Source organism: Chelonia mydas, chromosome 3, assembly GCF_015237465.2.
Source record: "Chelonia mydas isolate rCheMyd1 chromosome 3, rCheMyd1.pri.v2, whole genome shotgun sequence".
NCBI classification, from domain to species: domain Eukaryota; kingdom Metazoa; phylum Chordata; order Testudines; family Cheloniidae; genus Chelonia; species Chelonia mydas.
In genome coordinates, this window is record NC_057851.1 from 4,464,692 (window position 1) to 4,484,887 (window position 20,196).

The following is a 20,196-nucleotide window of genomic DNA, read 5'->3' on the forward strand; positions in this document are numbered from 1 at the left end:
CAGCTGCTTAGATGGTGAGCTCCTCAGGGCAGGAGCTGCCCCTTGCTATGGGTCTGTCTGCACTGCAGCTCAGGAGTACGTACCTGCGCTGGCTTGAATCTAATGAGTGGGACTGAAAGAGAACCATAGAAATGTTGGTCTTGAAGGAGCCTCAAGGAGTCATCGAGTCCAGCCCCCTGTGCTGAGTCAGGACCAAGTAAACCTAGACCAACCCTGGTCTTAAAACCCTCCAGTGACAACCTCCCTTGGAAGCCTGTTCCAGAGCTTAACTCCCCTGAGAGTCAGAAAGTGTTTCCCAATATGGAACCTAACTCTCCCTTCCTGCTGACTAAGCCATTTATTTCTTGTCCTACCTTCAGTGGACGTGCAGAACAATCGATCCCTGTCCTCTTTGTGACAGACTTGATCTCATTTGAAGACTACCGGGTCCTCCTCCTTCAGTCTTCTTTTCTCAAGACTTAACATAGCAGTGAAGATGCAGCAACACGGGCTTGGCGTGGGCTGTACACGCACACCCGGGCCGCTGGGGCTGTACTTGCAGGGCCAGTCTGTGCTGGGTTTATTTTTAGTCACGCTCGCTTGATTGAAGCTAGTATGGGTATAGAAGCCCATACTGCAATTGCCAAGAAGGCCAATGGCATTTTGGGATGTATAAGTAGGGGCATTGCCAGCAGATCGAGGGAAGTGATTATTCCCCTCTATTCAACATTGGTGAGGCCTCATCTGGAGTACTGTGTCCAGTTTTGGGCCCCACTCTACAAGAAGGATGTGGAAAAACTGGAAAGAGTCCAGCGGAGGGCAACAAAAATGACTAGAGGACTGGAACACATGACTTATGAGGAGAGGCTGAAGGAACTGAGGTTATTCAGTCTGCAGAAGAGAAGAATGAGGGGGGATTTGATAGCAGCCTTCAACTACCTGAAAGGGGGTTCCAAAGAGGATGGATCTAGACTGTTCTCAGTGGTAGCAGATGACAGAACGAGGAGTAACGGTCTCAAGTTGTAGTGGGGAGGTTTAGGTTGGATATTAGGAAAAACTTTTTCACTAAGAGGATAGTGAAACACTGGAATGGGTTCCCTAAGGAGGTTGTGGAATCTCCTTCCATAGAAGTTTTTAAGGTCAGGCTTGATAAAGCCCTGGCTGGGATAATTTAGTTGGGGGTTGGTCCTGCTTTGGGACTAGATGACCTCCTGAGGTCCCTTCCAACCCTGATATTCTATGATTCTACTGCCTGCAAAATGGTCTGGCCTTGTCTCTTTTGGAACAACTCCCCAGCGCATGGGGGATTATTTGTTCCTTCTGCACCATACCCAATAAACCCCTGAGATTTCCATTCCTTTTGCATGTTTGTTTTTACTGTGTCAATTGCTTCCAACCCCCGCTCCCCTCCCATCCCAGAAAGAAAAACAAGAAAGGAAACGTTTTAGAAGCGAAATAAACCCGAGTGGCTAAGAAAACAAGGGCCTGATTCTCTACAGCTGCACCAAGATATCATCGCCTTCTGGATAATTGGGACCATCTGCTTGGTAAGGAAGTGGAACAGAATTGATGCCCTGGAACAGAAGAGTTCACTCCCGCTAGAGGAAGGCTTTCTGCTGCAGAATGTCTCAAAGCCACCGTCGTTATTGTACGCAGGTCGGAGTTTGCTCTTTGATACGGAGGCTGCAGCGCCGCTCGCATGTGAGGAAGGGACACATGATAACAGGGTGAGCCTGACAGAGAGGGTTTTTGTGTGTCAGCCATTCCCATAGCAACTTCGATTGCCTCTTACTGCAGTGCTCTCAAATGCTTCACATTAACCGGTGTGTTGAACGTAAGACACGGGAGGCGACCGTCCCGCCCTGCTAGGCACTGGTGAGGCCTCCGCTCCAGCACTGTGTCCAGTTCTGGGCACCACACTTTAAGATGTGGACAAATTGGCGAGAGTCCAGAGGAGAAGAATAAAAATGATCAAAGGTTTAGAAAACCTGACCTCTGAGGAAAGGTTAAAACCACTGGGCCTGTTTAGTCTTGAGAAAAGCCAGCTCAGATGGTGGGGACATGATAACAGTCATTAAATACATAAAAAGGTGGTTACTGAAAGAGCGGTGATTGTTTGCACTCCATGTCCACCAAGGACAGGACGAGAGTGTTGGGAGATGTTAGGGTTAAGTGAAGACCTGGGGAGCTGCTGGTAGGCTGACATGGCATTAGGGAAGAAAGGCACAGCCAGGCAGTATTGCTTTGTTTAATAAATAAGTTGCCATATTTTTCCCTTCCCTGTTGTTGAGAATTCATAAGCCTTGCAGCTGCATAAATAGTTGTCTAAAAAACAACAACCAACCCCTTTGTGTAAAGAGGTGTTATCTCCCCCTCCCTTCTTTCCCAGCTACACAAGCGAGCCCTGCGTCACGGCCCCTTCCTCTCTCCCCTGAGAACCGCGGATTCAGGGAATTTGTAGCAACAAATGACTGCAAAGAAATGTATTTTCAAGGTAACAATGCCTGTATAACATGTGTACTGCTGTGAACAATAGATAGGGGTGGGTCTACTAATCGTGTGGGTGTTTCTCTTACTTCGTAAGGGGTTTTGGGGGGTTGTAGTAAATGTAGGAATTTAAATACTAACTTAGATAAAGAGAGTGTGCTGTAACTAATCCAGTGCTTCCTCGACAATTGGGTCGAGGGGAACAAGTATCGCAATAAAGAAGCCCGTACTCAAATCCGCCTCTGGGTCAGCCTGCTCCTTAATTGCCTTAGTTTGCAGCATGGAAGCTTTAAGCTAGATATTAGGGAAAACTTTCTTATGAGAAGGGGTGTTAAGCTCTGGAACAGGTTATCAAGGGAGGTTATGGGATCCCCCTGGGAGGCTTTTAAGAACAGGTCAGACGAAGACTCGCTAGGGATGGTCTAGGTTTACTTAGCCCTGCCTCAGCATGGGGACCTGGGCTAGATGACCTCTCAAAGTCCCTTCCAGCCCCAAGTTGCTAGGATTTTGTGTTGGTCAGCGCTCTGGTTAGCGCTGAGCAGGTTTGAGCCAGGCTAGCACTTGGATGGGAGGCTCAAGGTGTCAGGACCCTGGGCAAAGATAGGCAGGACTAGTGCCAGGAGCTTGGGATAGCTGAACTGAGCCAGTGGTCGGAGCCAGTGTCAAAGTCAGGAGTTAGGCCAAAAGTCCGACCCAGAGGCAGAGTCAGGCATTCGGCTGAGGGTCAATACCAGGTATCAGGGTCCATGAGGGCACTCCAGGGATCAATCAGGAGCCAGAGCTGGGAGCGCGGGGAAAAAAGAGCTGGAGATCCACATTCTTGCCTGGACACTTCCTGATATGCCCACCCCATGGTTTTACATAGGATCCATGAGCCAATCAGGGATCGCTAGGACCACTGTCAGCCATAGCTATAGGATGCTGTGGTCCAGAGACCTAGGCCAGCTCCCTTCTCTGAGCTCCCCTCACTCTCTCTCTTCCCCAGGGAGCCTGGCTAGGGTTGGCAACTTTCTAACCGCACAAAACTGAACACTCTTGCCACCACGGTCCCTGCCCCTTCCCTGAGGCCCCGCCCGCACTCACTCTGTCCCCCCTCCCTTCGTCGCTCACTCTCCCCCACCCTCACTCGCTTTCTTCGGGCTGGGACAGGGGGTTGGGGTGCGGGAAAGGGTGAGGGCTCCCGCAGGGGGTGCAGGCTCCAGAGTGGGCCAGGGATGAGGGGTTGGAGGTGCAGGAGGGGGCTCCAGGCTGGGGCCGAGGGGCTCGGAGTGCAGGACGGGACTCAGGGCTGGGGCAGGGAGTTGGGGTGTGGGAGCGGGTTGAGGTGTGGGCTCCGGGCGGGTGGTGCTTACCTCAGATGGCTCCTGGTTGGCAGCGTAACTGGCTCCGCACGGTTCCTGGAAGCGACCAGCATGTCTCTCTGGCTCCTAGGCAGAGGGGCCAGGGGGCTCTGCGCGCTGCCCGTGCCCACAGGTGCCGCCCCCACAGCTCCTTTGGCTGCATTTCCTGGCCAATGGGATCTGCAGAGCCGGCGCTTGGGGTGGGGCAGTGCACAGAGCCCCTGTGGCCTCCCCTGCACCTAGGAGCCAGACATGCCGGCTGCTTCCGGGAGCCCCGCAGAGCCAGGGAGCCTGCCTTAGCCCCGCTGCGCCGCCAACTGGAATTTAATGGCCCGGTCAGCTGTGCTCACTGGAGCTACCAGGGTCCCTTTTCGACCCGGCGTTCCGGTAGAAAACCGGATGCCTGGCAGCCCTAAGCCGGGCAGGTCTCTTGGGGCTCACCCAGGGCTTGCCCCCGCGCCGAGGCCTGCTCTACCCTGGGGGTTCCTCCCAGCCTCAGCCGCTGTAGGGCTTCTCTAGGGAGAACTCCTTTTCTTCTCAGCAGCTCCCTCCTTCCCACTGGTGCGAGCAGCCTCCTCCCAGCTCAGCTGCTCCATTACTAATTAGCTCCAGAGGCCGCACCTGGAGCCCCGGATGGCTCCCAGGTGTGGCCCACCTGGTCATTTTGGGCCAGTTCAGCCCTGCTCCTCCCTGGTGGCGCCCCTCGCCATCGACCCCCTTCCCTCTGTGCCTCAGGCTTTCCGCTCCCCATTGCTCGGCCACATCCTGCGGCTGCTTTACCCCGGCCCTGTAACCGCCTTTCATTGCCTGGCTCAGAGGCGCCGACTTACATTTTTCCAGGTGCGTGCTCCAATCCCGCTCCGCCCCGAGGCCACGCCCCAACCCCGCCCCTTCCCCGAGGCCCCGCCCTGCCACGCCCCTTCTGCCAAGGCCACGCCCCTGCTCTGCCCCTCCCCCCCGAGGCCCTGCCCTCGCTCCACCTCTTCCCGTCTCCGCTTTGCCCCTCCCCCTGCCCACCGCTCGCTACTCGCTGCGCTCCCCCCGAGTGCCTCCTGCCAGCCGCCAAACAGCTGTGGCTGGTGGGTGCTGAGCACCCCCTATTTGTTTTTCCTGGGGGTGCTTCAGCCTCAGAGCACCCACAGAGTTGGTGCCTATGGCCTGGCTCCTTTGTTTCTGATGCACTAACTGCTTCCTGCCTGTTGAGCCTTCTGTCCTCCGAACGGTCCTGCTGCCCCAGTCAGCCCCTATTTCCCTATACAGTCAGCCCCTATTTCCCAGCCTTTCACTCCTCCCGTCCCTGCAGAAGCATACGCAGGGCATGAGAGTGGGGCCCTGTTTACTCCTCCAGGATCTCTGCCCCACAGATAATGTCACGGCTTACCCTCCTGTCCCTCTCCCACGCCTGGAAAAAAAACAGCTTCAGGGAACTGGTTACTCTCTGGGCTTTCTCATTTCCCAGAAGAGGACTCTCTGGCTGGTCCCTCCTCCAGGCCAGCCTCTGCACGACAGGGATTCTTGGAAAAGCCATTCAAAGGGATGAGGAGGCTATTTGAGAGTTCAGCGTGCCCCAGCTTGCAGGGGAGGGATCATGCATTCCTGGAAGTAGTGATTTCATGCTTCCAGAGAAGGCTTTATTCCCTGCCAGTGCCCCAGCTCACACTCTGTCCGCTCAGAGGGCCCATTCATGCCAGGTCCGAGCACTTCCTGAGGAGTTAAAAAAAAATAGAGAGAACAATTTCTCGCTCTGATTCCCTTCCCAGCAGCAGGAGAAAGAACTTGGGTTGATGACAGAGGCGTCTGTCATTCGTGTGTGTCTGCACAGAGCACGTACAGTGGGAAAACTAAGTCAAAGGGATGAGTCTTACATTTCGTGGGTCGAGTCGTCTCTTGTGGCAGTGAGTTCCACAGTCTAGGTCCAGCCCCTGGGAAAGTTCTCGGCTGTTTCCTGGCTCTGATGGAGCACATCTGTCATGGGAGGCAGGTTCCAGAGGTGGAAGAATCCAGAGTCTGTATCTGCATCCTGGTGTTTTTCAGGGGCTGGGTTTTGTGAGCCTGTCAAGCCTCTCCCGCCAGCTCCCCTTCCCTATCGCTTCCTCCATCCTCAGGGCCCTCTGGTTATGGCTGCAACCCTCCGGGTGAAAGAAAGCTGGATGCAGCCTCTCCTGGATTGGCCCCACCACCTGCTGCTCATCTGGGGAAAGGAACAGAACCCCGCCTCCTCCCACATGCTATTACAACTTACTAATTGGTAGCCCACCAGGCCACTGGCTTCTGCCGCTGCTGCATCCCAGCCTATGTTGAATACATCACGGCTAGCTAAGGCAAAGACCTAGCAGCTTTATGCAGTACATCCAGCTGGGCTGGAGAGCTGTGTACGTGTGGCTAAACACTCCCCATAACATCTGGTCCCAGCTCCCACTGGATATTCACGCAAAACCTGGGATGGCTCAGCTGGGATCTGTGGTTGTTCCAGAGTCCCAGCCCAGACTATAAAGGGGACCCATCCAGGACATGTCACCACCTGATTGCGTTAGTCTTAGGTCAGCCCCAAAGCCCCATCCCTATGCTTACGCTGTCCTTGTGAAAGAACACCCTAGTACTAGTGCACGGAAGGGATGTCTGGTGTTCATTACTGCCGGAGCCTGAAGACAGGCTGCTCTGGAAGGGTTGTGCCCAGGAAGGAACAAGGTCACAACTCTGGCACTGTACAGCCAGTTTAGAGGCAACAAGCTTAATTTGCCAGTAAAAATAAATAAATGTGCATGGCCAAATGAATTCACAGATTTGAACTTGATCCACTGACCCTGTTTATTTCCAGGGAAGAACCAGGAGGCAGAAAGCCAGACTCAGCTGCAGGTATCGACGTCCTGATCCTGATTAGCCTTGATGAAGCCAACCCTCTACTGCCAAGAGCCTTTGCTGCAGCAGAATCAGTCCTGACATGTTTTGTTTAACAGTGCTGGAAGATTTTGCTTTGGATATTCCAATAGTCTTAATAGGAGATGCTGGGCAGTGGAATAAGGGCTATGCTGGAATTGCTGCACCATCGGTACACAAGTGTGTATGGTGATAAATATGTCTACCTCCCACCTCAGTCCCCAGGCATGCAGAATTCTTCTCCTCCATGTTGGAAGACTCAGCAGTGCGTACCAGCACTCCGAATTAGGTCTTCCAAGGTGCATTACCGTGGCATTTGTCAGTACTGATTTCAGCTGGCATGGAGCCTGGTCTCCATGTAAAAACTAGATCAACCTAGCTACATCACTCGGGACTGTGAAAAATGTCACGCTTGTGCAGTGTAGTTAGGGAGACAGTCCCCAGTGTAGACCCAGTGAGGTGTCCTACCTACCACCTCTCGGAGAGATGGATTACCCATGGCGATGGAAAAACCCCTTCCGTCGATGTAGGAAGCACCCACGCTCCGGCACCATGGCGGCACAGCTGTAGCTGGGTCGTTGTAGGGTAGACGTGGCCTCATAGTCCTGTAGACTCAATGAGTCTAACCCAGTTCATTGTGTGTCATCTGCAGATCTTGCCACTTTATCCTCCCCTTTTCCCAGATTACCAGTGAACAACACTGGTCCTCGTACAGAACCTTGCGGTACCCGTCATTAACCTCTGGCCATGATGACTATGGATCATTTGCTCCCACTTTTTGCTCTCCGTCTCAGTTTCTTCCTGATCCGTGGCAGTAGAATCATAGAATCATAGAAGATCAGGGTTGGAATCAGGACCTCAGGAGGTCACCTTGTCCAACCCCCTGCTCAAAGCAGGACCAATCCCCAACTAAATCTTTGCCTCTCACCTCATGGCTACTTAGCTTCCTTAACAGCCCGAAGAGGCTTCGACTCCACAGTGGCAAAGGGCTGCACCGCAGACTCCGCCCCTGGTACCACCACGCTGCGTCAGTGGAGAGTCACAGGTCCGGATTGTTTTAGGGCTTAGTCCACACGAACCATTAGACCGCAGCATGCTGGGGCGTGACTCAATCCAGCACGAGCCTGCTGCGGACTAAATTGTCCATGTGTGCCCTGCTGACACGCGTGAACCATTCGTTAATGTGATCTGAGCTCATCCTGCTTCAAAGTGCTCTGACAAACGGTTAACACTAGTTACAGGCTAGATTCACACCCCAGCTTGCCACAGCCTAATTGTTTACGCAGGCAAGCCCTTAGCGCACAGAAGGTTCAAGAGAACTGCTCTGAAGAATAACCTTTGCCTTAAAACCTCTCTGATCACGCAGCTTGATTTCACAGGCTAGCCAAGAGCCCTGGCACCATGAAGTTGTGTCTCAGCCACACCCAAGCCTGGGGAGCATTTCACAGGTGTAGACACAGTCTCCTCAGAGCGGAGGAGGGAGAGCTGGAGTGGACACTAAGCTGGAGGGACACTGAAGGAGAACACTGAAGAAGCCCAACAGAGAGGGATAAACACAGGCCGCGTATAAACGTCAGTGTTACACACAGGGCAGCTCCAGACAGAGTGGCAGAATATTGTTAAGGAGGGAGTCAATCACGTTATGACCAGAAGATCTATAGCTACAAGGGACACAAAGACATGCAAGTGGGACTCCCATCTAATTCTTCAGGGCACAGACTAGTCACTTACATGTTGGGGGAGAATAAAGAAGCAATTCCTCACCCCCTCTACCCATTGCAGTATCTACAATAGACCAACAGAAGGGCCTATGGAGCCTCCTTGGGAGAAGCTCAACAGGGATTACCGCTCAGGACAGCAGCTGCTTACCTATTTCGCCACCTCTGTCTCCCTTCTCTCCTTTCTGGCCTCGATCACCTGAGAAATGAGAGAAAGATCATATCAGGTGGTGATGGACTAAATGCATCACAGTGCAAGAAAGTGGATAAGCTTCAGATCTGCTAAAATATCTCTGGCTCAGGAACCAAATGGAGATAAAGCCAGAAAACTCTGGGGGAAGAGAACATTCAGGACATGTTAATTTCACGAGCTGTTTCCTGTTTGGCAACCAGTGCTTTATTTCTTTCATTTCACACGCACATTTATATGGAGAAGAACAATATCTGAGGATACAAATGACAGCATAAGATATGAGGAGGTCCGAAACCTAATGCTAGCTGAGCTGAGGAAGAGACTTCTCCCTGGGACACAGTATTACACAGTTAAATGTCAGAGCAGCATGTACACCTTCCTCTGGAGCACACAGTCTGAGCCACTCTTGAAACAGAGTCCTGGAGTAGAAATGCAGCCCCTGCACTGCCCAACAGTTCTGGGAGGGGAAATTTTGCCCTAGGACACTGAGGCAAACCCAGATTCTTACAAAATATGCTGTGGGCTTGTTAGGGCAAAACGTTGATAAAGGGTGAAATTCACCCTGATGCAGCCTGAGCCCTGGGCATCACTTGACTGTCACTAACCTCCCCTCGGAGTTTAAATCCCATCACTGGCAGACAGTGTTGTGCTAGTCGTTGGCAAGGGCGTGGGTTTTGCCCAAGGTCTGCCTGCAATCTTAGAATGATAGAATCATAGAATATCAGGGTTGGAAGGGACCTCAGGAGGTATCTAGTCCAACCCCCTGCTCAAAGCAGGACTGATCCCCAATTAAATCATCCCAGCCAGGGCTTTGTCAAGCCTGACCTTAAAAACTTCTAAGGAAGGAGATTCCACCACCTCCCTAGGTAACACATTCCAGTGTTTCACCACCTTCCTAGTGAAAAAGATTTTCCTAATATCCAACCTAAATCTCCCCCACTGCAACTTGAGACCATTACTCCTTGTTCTGTCATCTGCTACCACTGAGAACAGTCTAGAGCCATCCTCTTTGGAACCCCCTTTCAGGTAGTTGAAAGCAGCTATCAAATCCCCCCTCATTCTTCTCTTCTGTAGATTAAACATCCCCAGTTCCCCCAACCTTTCCTCATAACTCATGTGTTCCAGTCCCCTAATCATTTTTGTTGCCCTCCGCTGGACTCTTTCCAATTTTTCCACATCCTTCTTGTAGTGTGGGGCCCAAAACTGGACACAATACTCCAGATGAGGCCTCACCAATGTCGAATAGAGGGGAACGATCACGTCCCTCGATCTGCTGGCAATGCCCCTACTTATACATCCCAAAATGCCATTGGCCTTCTTGGCAACAAGGGCACACTGTTGACTCATATCCAGCTTCTTGTCCACTGTAACCCCTAGGTCCATTTCTGCAGAACTGCTGCCTAGCCATTCGGTCCCTAGTCTGTAGCGGTGCATGGGATTCTTCCATCCTAAGTGCAGGACTCTTAGCGAGAACCTGTTGTCCCGCTCAGAGGAACAGGGCTGGTGTACCACCGCGTGATGGAGAATGTGGGGTTTTGATCCTAGCTGCAGATGTGGGATATGTATGCTGCAGATGTTCATTTTATCTGTGTGTACGCTCCCCTGCCGTACCAGGAGTTAGGCGAGAGAAGTTGGGAAGTGGGTGACGAGAGAGGTTAATCTGGGCAGTGGGGAAGTTTATGGACATTTTTGGGATAGAAGGAACAAAAACCAAGATGAGATGAGCTGGGAAAATCTGAATTTTGCTGCTGACTCTGAAAGTGCTGGCAAGGATTTCAGTTCCTCCTTCCCACCCTGAACCAAGCTGATCTACTAAGCTGGGTTTCCAGACTGACTGACTGACTAAGAAATATCTGCCCTCCCCGATCTAAGGGTCATGCTTACTGTTGGTTGGAAAATTGATTAGTCCAGCCAGAAAGCCCGGCCCACAGAGCGAGACGGGTACCCAGAAGTCACCTACAACAGGACAGGCCCAACCAGGAAAATAACAGAACACCACTGGCCATCACGTAAAGCCCCCAGCTAAACCCTCTCCAGCGCATCATCAATGATCTACAACCTATCCTGAAGGATGACCCATCACTCTCACAGGCCTTGGGAGACAGGCCAGTCCTCACTTACAGACAGCCCCCCAACCTGAAGCAAATATTCACCAGCAACTACATCCCACACAACAGAAACACTAACCCAGGAACCTATCCCTGTAGCAAACCTCGTTGCCTATTCTGTCACTGTATCTACTCTAGCGACACCATCAGAGGACCCAACCACACCAACCACACCATCAGGGGCTCATTCACCTGCACATCTGCTAATGTGACATACGCCATCATGTGCCAGCAATGCCCCTCTGCCATGTACATTGGCCAAACTGGACAGTCTCTATGTAAAAGAATAAATGGACATAAATCAGACATCAGGAATGGTAACATACAAAAGCCAGCAGGAGAACACTTCAGTCTCCCTGGACACTCAGTAACAGATTTAAAAGTAGCCATCCTTCAATACAAAAACTTCAAAAACCGACTCCAAAGAGAAACTGCAGAGCTACAATTCTACAATGTAGAAAGAATAGTAAATATGGCAGGTGACCAGCTTGGCTTAACAGTGAAATCCTTGCTGATCTTAAACACAAAAAAGAGGCTTACAAGAAGTGGAAGATTGGACAAATGACCAGGGATAAATATATAAATATTGCTCGGGCATGTAGGAATGGAATCAGGAAGGCTAAATCACACCTGGAGTTGCAGCTAGCGAGGGATGTTAAGAGTAACAAGAAGGATTTCTTCAGGTATGTTGGCAATAAGAAGAAAGCCAAGGAAAGTGTGGGCCCCTTACTAAATGAGGGAGGCAACCTAGTGACAGAGGATGTGAAAAAAGCTAATGTACTCAATGCTTTTTTTGCCTCTGTCTTCACGAACAAGGTCAGCTCCCAGACTACTGCACTGGGCAGCACAGCATGGGGAGGAGGTGGCCAGCCCTCTGTGAAGGAAGAAGTGGTTCGGGACTATTTAGAAAAACTGGACGTACACAAGTCCATGGGGCCGGACGCGCTGCATCCGAGAGCGCTAAAGGAATTGGCGGATGTGATTGCAGAGCCTTTGGCCATTATCTTTGAAAACTCATGGCGATCGGGGGAAGTCCCAGAAGATTGGAAAAAGGCTAATGTAGTGCCTATCTTTAAAAAAGGGAAGAAGGAGGATCCTGGGAACTACAGGCCAGTCAGCCTCACCTCAGTCCCTGGAAAAATCATGGAGCATGTCCTCAAGGAATCAATCCTGAAGCACTTAGATGAGAGGAAAGTGATCAGGAACAGTCAGCATGGATTCACCAAGGGAAGGTCATGCCTGACTAATCTAATCGCCTTCTATGATGAGATAACTGGTTCTGTGGATGAAGGGAAAGCAGTGGACGTGTTATTCCTCGACTTTAGCAAAGCTTTTGACACGGTCTCCCACAGTATTTTTGTCAGCAAGTTAAAGAAGTATGGGCTGGATGGATGCACTACAAGGTGGGTAGAAAGCTGGCTAGATTGTCGGGCTCAACGGGTAGTGATCAATGGCTCCATGTCTAGTTGGCAGCCAGTATCTAGCGGAGTGCCCCAGGGATTGGTCCTGGGGCCGGTTTTGTTCAATATCTTCATTAATGATCTGGAGGATGGTGTGGATTGCACCCTCAGCAAGTTTGTGGATGACACTAAACTGGGAGGAGTGGTAGATACCCTGGAGGGTAGGGATAGGATACAGAGGGACCTAGACAAATTGGAGGATTGGGCCAGAAGAAATCTGATGAGGTTCAACAAGGACAAGTGCAGAGTCCTCCACTTAGGACGGAAGAATCCAATGCACCGCTACAAAATAGGGACCGAATGGCTCGGCAGCAGTTCTGCAGAGAAGGACCTAGGGGTGACGGTGGATGAGAAGCTGGATATGAGTCAACAGTGTGCCCTTGTTGCCAAGAAGGCCAATGGCATTTTGGGGTGTATAAGTAGGGGCATTGCCAGCAGATCGAGGGATGTGATCATTCCCCTCTATTCGACATTGGTGAGGCCTCATCTGGAGTACTGTGTTCAGTTTTGGGCCCCACACTACAAGAAGGATGTGGAAAAATTGGAAAGAGTCCAGCGGAGGGCAACAAAAATGATTAGAGGGCTGGAACACATGAGTTATGAGGAGAAGCTGAGGGAGTGGGATTGTTTAGTCTACGGAAGAGAAGAATGAGGGGGGATTTGATAGCTGCTTTTAACTACCTGAAAGGTGGATCCAAAGAGGATGGATCTAGACTATTCTCAGTGATAGCAGATGACAGGACAAGGAGTAATGGTCTCAAGTTGCAGTGGGGAGGTTTAGGTTGGATATTAGGAAAAAATTTTTCACTAGGAGGGTGGTGAAACACTGGAATGCGTTACCTAGGGAGGTGGTGGAATCCCCTTCCTTAGAAGTTTTTAAGGTCAGGCTTGACAAAGCCCTGGCTGGGATGATTTAGTTGGGATTGGTCCTGCTCTGGGCAGGGGGTTGGACTAGATGGCCTCCAGAGGTCCCTTCCAACTCTGTTATTCTATGATTCTATGAATTCATTTGCAAATTTAACACTATTAATTTGGGCTTGAATAGGGACTGGGAGTGGCTGGGTCACTCCAAAAGCAACTTTCCCTCTCTCGGTATTGACACCTCCTCCTCAATTATTGGGAGTGGACCACGTCCACCCTAATTGAATTGGCCCTGTCATCACTGGTTCTCTACTGGTGAGGTAAATCCCCTCTCTTCATGTGCCAGTATATTTATGCCTGTATTTGTAATTTGCACTCCATGCATCTGACGAAGTGGGTTTTTTACCCACGAAACCTTATGCCTAAATAAATCGGTTAGTCTTTAAGGTGCCACCGGACTCCTCGTTGTTTTTGACAGAAGAGAGAGTGAGCATAAGGTATCTGAACTACAACTCCCATGAGGTGCAGCAGCACGATTTTGAATTGAAATTTTCCGGTTTTGGCCAAAAACATTTCAGGTTTTGGGGCATTTGCCTTTTTGACCAAATATCGAGATGTTCCATGGAGATCAGGCGCTTCTCACAAAAAACGTGGGTTAGTCAAACCCCATTTTCCTGTAAAAAAAACAAAAGAAGGTGTTTTGGTGGAAAATTTTTGACCAGCCCTAGTCATGATCCTGGTGAATTAAGGCCTCTACTCTGTAACCAGGCTGGCTTTAAACATGGTGCTGTGTCCTGACACAACCTGGTTGAGATATGGTTAGTAACCGTGATAATGAACAGCATGTCATCTCTGTCAGTGGTTTGGATTGCATGTGGCAGCCCTCCAGCAATCATGTCCTCACACTGCTATTTTGCTGAACTGTGCTTGTGTGAATGGCCTGGCTGTTTTTTCTTCCCTCTATGCATTAGGACATCCCTCTCCAGGCATGTCCCCCAGGTCCCTCCTGAGGCAGTATGGGATAGCTGCCCAGAGTTTTCCCAGCATGCTCTGAAACAAACATGGTTAGAAGGCGTGGTGAAGGAATGATGCCAGGTGCACACAACCAATGTGCGGTGTCGTAATCGGGTCAGACAAGAGTGTCACAGCACTGGTTACATAAACACAGCTGTTACTAATGGTTGCATAGCATCCCGCTGAAGCATCTGGTGTTGGCTACTATCAGAGGCATGAGAGAGGCCTAGATGGAGAATGGTGGTGGTACCCATCTTCCTATACATTCCCATCCGTTCCACGTACTGCGCTCAAACCTACCAGCTACGCTGCATCATACGCAATGTATGGCCATTCCAGAACTGGCGTGGAACATGGGCTGCTCCTTCATCGGCTGCTGCTGTTGCCTATGGACTGCGTCCTGAGTGGAACTTGCAGGACAAAACCCTGGCATATCCGAGATGCATTTAAAATGCACTCGTTTATTGCTCTAGGCGCATGCACATGATACCCAGAGACTGGATCGCAGTCCCCTATTAAAACCCTTTGCTTCTCCTCCCTCTTGCACCTGTTGGCAGGTCACCGGAAGGGAAGCAACAAGAGGAATGAAAGGGCACCACCATGATTGTTGGTACTCTCTGCGAATCATCCGCAAGCTGCCCCCGGGCCCGAGCCCTTCAACGAGCAATATCCAGGCCCGGCTTTGACACGTCCTTCTATTTGGTCTCTGCGTGGTAACAACACACACGAGTTGCAAAGAAAAAAAAATCCAGGAAATTCTTGCCCTTTAGCTTGGAGGCTCTGGGAAGACGATTGCTCCCAGGGCCTGCCTCAGCTGTGTCCAATGGAAGAAACCTGCCTGGAGCCCGCTCTGCTGATGAAAAGCAGATGAGTGCAGAACAGAGAACAGCAGGACGAAGGACGCGGCCGAGATGGAGCAGCTGGGGAGGGGACCATGAAAGAGATCTATGTCCAGTGTCCCATGGATGCAGCGGCTGGTGCTCCTGTTCCACACCACACCAGGAGACAAGGTAGGAAGTGGCCAGGGGGGCTGACCATTGGGCTGGGTGCTGTCAGCGTGTTGCAGTCAGATCCCTGCTGACCCAGTGGCAGAACCATCCACCACTGTTAGGGCCCTGGGCTGGGACTCAGTGGAGTAGGGTGGGCCTGGGTCCTCCTACCCCTGCTGCCATCCCCACCCCGGCGGTGGCAGCCTCCCCATCCTAGGCCAAGAGGCCTGCGTTCATTTGCCATCTACCTGAGCCAAAACGCCAGGCGATAGACTGTCTACTGCTCTGCCCCACATAAAGGGTCAGAGAGCCCCTGATCCTTAGACTTAGAGGGAAAGGCAGCCATATTGACTTTGGCCCCGAGGCCGCACCACCCCGAGGCTAAGGGTGATTGAATGGACTTAACCGCGGGGCTGTAACGACCCCGACCCCATCCCAAAACAGGGACAGGGCACACTTGCCTCGTGACATGCTGGGACTGTGTGTGCTGGGGGTGTTGCCGCACCCCTTGGCTTGAAGTAGTAACAACAAACACCAGATACATGGTTTCCATCATCAGCACTCCCACTATGAAAATTGCTCCAGCAGCCCTGCATGAAAGGTGGTAGGATGTGTTCTGGGGATTCACCCCAGGGTCCAGAGAGGGGTGGCAGGGCTGGAATTTGGGGGAGACGCATAGTGTTGCCTCGCTGCTGAGTGGTAGCAGATGTCGGGGCCTTGCAGGCTGGCCTCCCACTGCAGCAGACATCAGTGACGTGGAGTTTGGGCATATTGCTTGTGCAGCTTGTTTCTTTACACCGCACCAGTCCTGGAACAAAGGCGGTCGCAAATGACATGTAGACAAGCCTCTCTTCCAGGACTCTCAGCCCACATCATTGCCCCATTCCCAGGGAGCAACTCTGCCCTAAGAATTGATCTTAGTGTGAGAGATTAAGGCAGGGCACCAATGCTGCCCAGTGTGTCGAACTTGCTGCTAGTTGCAAGCCGCAACACTTCTATTCATAGACGTGCACTACAATACTAACAACAACACCGCATTTCTTCAAAGACCGACCATAACATGCACACCAAGAACAACAACGTGCCAGACTCTGTGTAACAGTGCCACTTGGTGGCTCCTGCCAGACCAATGTCACATTTCTGTTTCCTGAAATTGCAAAGTCAAAAAATCAGAACTAGCTCTAGTAACAGCTGCCAAACTCCTGCATTGGTTCGAGTTCCCATCCAATTCCTCCATGTGGTACTTCCCACATGGACAAACTGACCTCTGTGCAGGGTTTGGATAGGGTGAGGGTGTTTTTTTCATGAGACCTTAAAACCAAGGTCTGATCTATTCTACCAGTGGTGCTACTAATGAGAAGGGATTTGTCCCAGTGACCACAGCGAAAATCTCCCCTCCCCAATGCCGCAATGCAGCGTGGAGAGTCCTGGCTGGGTGCAGCACTCCACCCCAGACGTGGCTGCATTTCAGCAGTGACATGACTATGGTCACTATACACAGACAAAAAGCACTGTGTCAATGAAAGTTTACTAGTGCAGAAAACCAGCCCTTCACCGAAAGCATGGAACTGGGCTATTGCCTCACCATGTGTCTGCTTCCTCTAAATTACAGCCATGACTATCAATCATAGAAATTCAGCAATTACCGCCAGCGTATTTGGCCATTTATTGGAGATGGGCCTGGACCAGTCCCCCAGATCTGAACACCCCTGAACTTGGGGAGTTTTGAAACCCAGATTTGGAAGCTGAGGCCTACCCCATCTACCCCTGAGCCTGAACCACTCGGAGGGGCCATTTGTAGACGACAGTCAGAAAAAGGGCAAGTGGGAAGGGATCCCATGTGCGGGAACATGGGCGGTAACACTGGGTGGTTCCCTCATGGATACAGCAGGGAGGAAAATTCTAAAAGTTTAAACCCTAGAGGGCGGGGTATTCTCGGTCACACATCCTCCATCCCCTCCTGCGCATGGATCAGTGACCCCTCCAGGGGACCAGCTTATACATTCGATGGTAGAAAAAGTCCATCGTTTCTAACCCGCTGAGGGAAGCACATCAAAGACAGCAACATTCACCGAAAGTCAAGGGGCCTCTTATAGCGGCCAGATCATATCAAACGATTAGTCTAAGCCCAGAGCTGCAAGAGGCATGAGATCATGAGATACAATTTATCATATAGGCCCCAGCAGCCTTATTGCCCGGCAGCCCAGGACAATCAGAAATCAGATCCAGGTGAATTTAACCTAATCATTTACTGACCAGTGGGAAAAGTGCTGTCTCGCCCCTACAAACCCTGGGTGTGCTGGCCAAGCGACATATTCCATGTGAGGCCGACAGTGAAAATTAGTCTTTCATTAAATCAGGCACCAGACTCTAAGAACATAAGAATGGCCATATTGGGTCAGACCAGTGGCCAATGCCGGGTGCCCCAGAGGGAATGAACAGAACAGGGAATCATCAAGTATCCAGCCCCTGTTGCCCATTCCTGGCTTCCCTACCACGATGAAGATCATATAAGAACCTGGGTGGATGGACAGGCAGACGCTGCTGCAGCACAGGAGAAATGCATGACTTTTCCCACCCTGCTTGCTGCTCTACTCTGACAACCATGTTTGAGATCCAGCCTGACCTTGGAAAAAGTCACCTTCCTGTCCACAGCCCCAGCCTGATATGCGAACCTTGGAGATAGCCTGCTAGGAGCTAAGATGCATTTGGCAGGTAGATCAACATCTATCAAGCCAATGTGAGTGGGGGAAATGAACAATGCCCATTCTCTTATTTCTGCAGGAAGGAGGCTGATTCCTAATGCCCTGGCCATCAAATTAATGTAGCTAACGAAAACTCTTTACCCAGCAGCCAGACCATACACTCAGAGCGTGAGTCCCAGCTCAGGGCAAGTAGCAATCTCTACTGACTGGTTTAAGCAAGTGAAACGATCTTGACAACAGAGTTCACTGTAAAGACGATGGGACAGGGGTTGAGACTGTCTTTCTTACGTGGGAGGAGGAGTGGACGAGCAGGCCGTAAAAGAGGAGAGACCTTTTGAAGGAGTTTCGCAAGCATCGTGTTGAACACGAGAAAAGCTTATCCCGCCGTGAGAAAAACAAAACCCGTCTGGTTTGGCAGTGTTCCCAGATCATAGGCTGTGATTCCCAGTGTAATATTTCCCGACAGGCCCACACTGAAGTCGTTAAGTCACATACAGGACGGTTTAATGTATTTATTTTATGTGTGCAGGTTCAAACCGCAACTCTAATAACACTGTCCATCCAGAGAATGTGATTCCTTATTGGACCCATCTCTTGGATAGCAGAGGCATTCCTTCCGCTGGGCAAATTTTGTTTTCACACAGACTTTGGCCTTGAATGGGTCAAGTTGGACAAACATTTACAGGGCCGAGGATTCAAACATTCCCTCTCTCTCACTCACACACACTCACACATTGGCATGGGCGTGCAGGAAACATGTGTGTTTAATAGCATACTCCAGGGTTAAGAGGGGGAGTGTTTGCCTAGGACTGAAGTAAAGGTTAATTTGCTTAATGCTCTTTGCCTGTCAAGCCGTTATTTGGCAACCGTCGATGAGAAAAATCTACCGTCCCCTCGTCTCTGAAAGGAAAGAAAACCACAGACCACAACTATAATGTGGGTTTGGCTGGGGGATGCCAAAAAGCAGGTTGTGTGATTGGCTTCCAGCTGCTGCCACCCCCCCACAAGAATTGCAATGCTCTTGAAAAAGATGCAGGGCTGTGATGATCATCTAGTCCAGCATTTCTCAAACACGGGGTCCCAACCCAAAAGGGGGTCGCAAACCTATTGTAGGGGAGGTCGCGGTATTGTCACCCTAACTTCTGTGCTCTCTGGCTGCCCAGCTCTGAAGGCAGCACCGCCCCCAGCAGCAGTGCAGAAGTAAGGGTGGCCTGGTATGGGGAGGGCAGTCACATTTTTGGAGTGGGTGTCATCACAGCCTGAAATATTTTCAAAGGGGGTCCCAGCAAAAAGAAAAAAAGTTTGAGAACCCCTGATCTAGTCTGACCTGCTGCAGGACACGGGCCAGTGGTTCCTGCATCCAGCCTGTACCTTGTGGCTGAGCTAGAGCGGGATGCCCACCAAGCCTGGTGAGTGACACCGCTGGGGATGCTGAAGCCCCATGTCCTCAGGGACTGTACTCATCTCTAAAAATCCCGGTAAGGAAAACTGTCAGCGGCTGTAAAACAGAGAAAACAAACTGGAGCTACTGCAACCCACACATTTATTCTCTTGTTCCTTCAGCTTCTCGTCCTCCCTTCTTCTTTCCTCCTCCCTTTCAGCACCAGTACATCCTGCGTAGGGCTAGGCCCAAGCTTGTGAGGGCCCTGCTGTCTGCATCAAACCATGTGTAGGCTGAGAAGGAAGCTAGCTGTGTTTTTCTGCACATACTCCAGAGCGGGCTCCAGTCCTGTGCCCACACAGACATACCAGGGCTTATGGGTTCTTTGTTCTTTTCCAATGAGAGGGAGCCCTGGACTAATAACAGCAATTCACAGTGTCAAGTGCTTTCCGTCTTCCAAGCACTGCACAAACACTGTCTCTTCCCCCGGGAGATTTGAAGAGCCAATTGTGCCCTAGGAGCACAGAAACCCTTTGAAGGCAAGATGGTGCCGAGCAGAGGACATCTGGGAGGCCAGTGCAGAGAGCAGATTCTCCCTCTTGAGAAACCAGGTTGGGATCTGGTACATGGCCACCAAAGTTACCGTGGTGACAATGGGGTGGGGTTGCCACTCATTCCGTGACTTATAGGACAGGCTTTGATTCTGAGGGTCATGATCCAGGCATCCTGACATATTTCTGGGGCCAAAGCAGCGTCATTTGGTTTGTGGCACGGATGGAACAAGGCAAAATCGTGGTGCCCCAGATCTGCCTTGAAGAGCTGGGAGCCCTTCTGCATCCTTCTTGTTTTGCTGTTGCATGGCATTGAGAGACAAGGGCTCTCTGCCCTCCTGCTGGCCCTGCCCTTTGGGTCTGGAATCCCACCTCTTCTCACATGTTTGCGGGGTGCCGACAGGGACAGCATGCCCCTGCGCGGAGGTGCATGAGTTTCAGACATCTCCCTTCCCAGTGCTAGCATGCTGCAGCGCACCATGGGGGCCACGAAACATGCACAGTGCTGCATAGTCAATGGGACACATCCATGC

General features: G+C 51.2%; 1 protein-coding gene across 2 annotated transcripts in view; it reads right to left on the minus strand.

Moving 5' to 3' along the window:
* Positions 1–20,196, minus strand: part of SCARA5 (scavenger receptor class A member 5) — a 129,527-nt gene that overhangs the window by 20,233 nt on the left and 89,098 nt on the right. For both annotated transcript variants that reach the window (XM_037893765.2, XM_043542030.1), the window contains exon 7: positions 8,553–8,600. In XM_037893765.2, the coding sequence (XP_037749693.1) occupies positions 8,553–8,600 (48 nt within the window). The remainder of the gene's footprint in view (positions 1–8,552; positions 8,601–20,196) is intronic.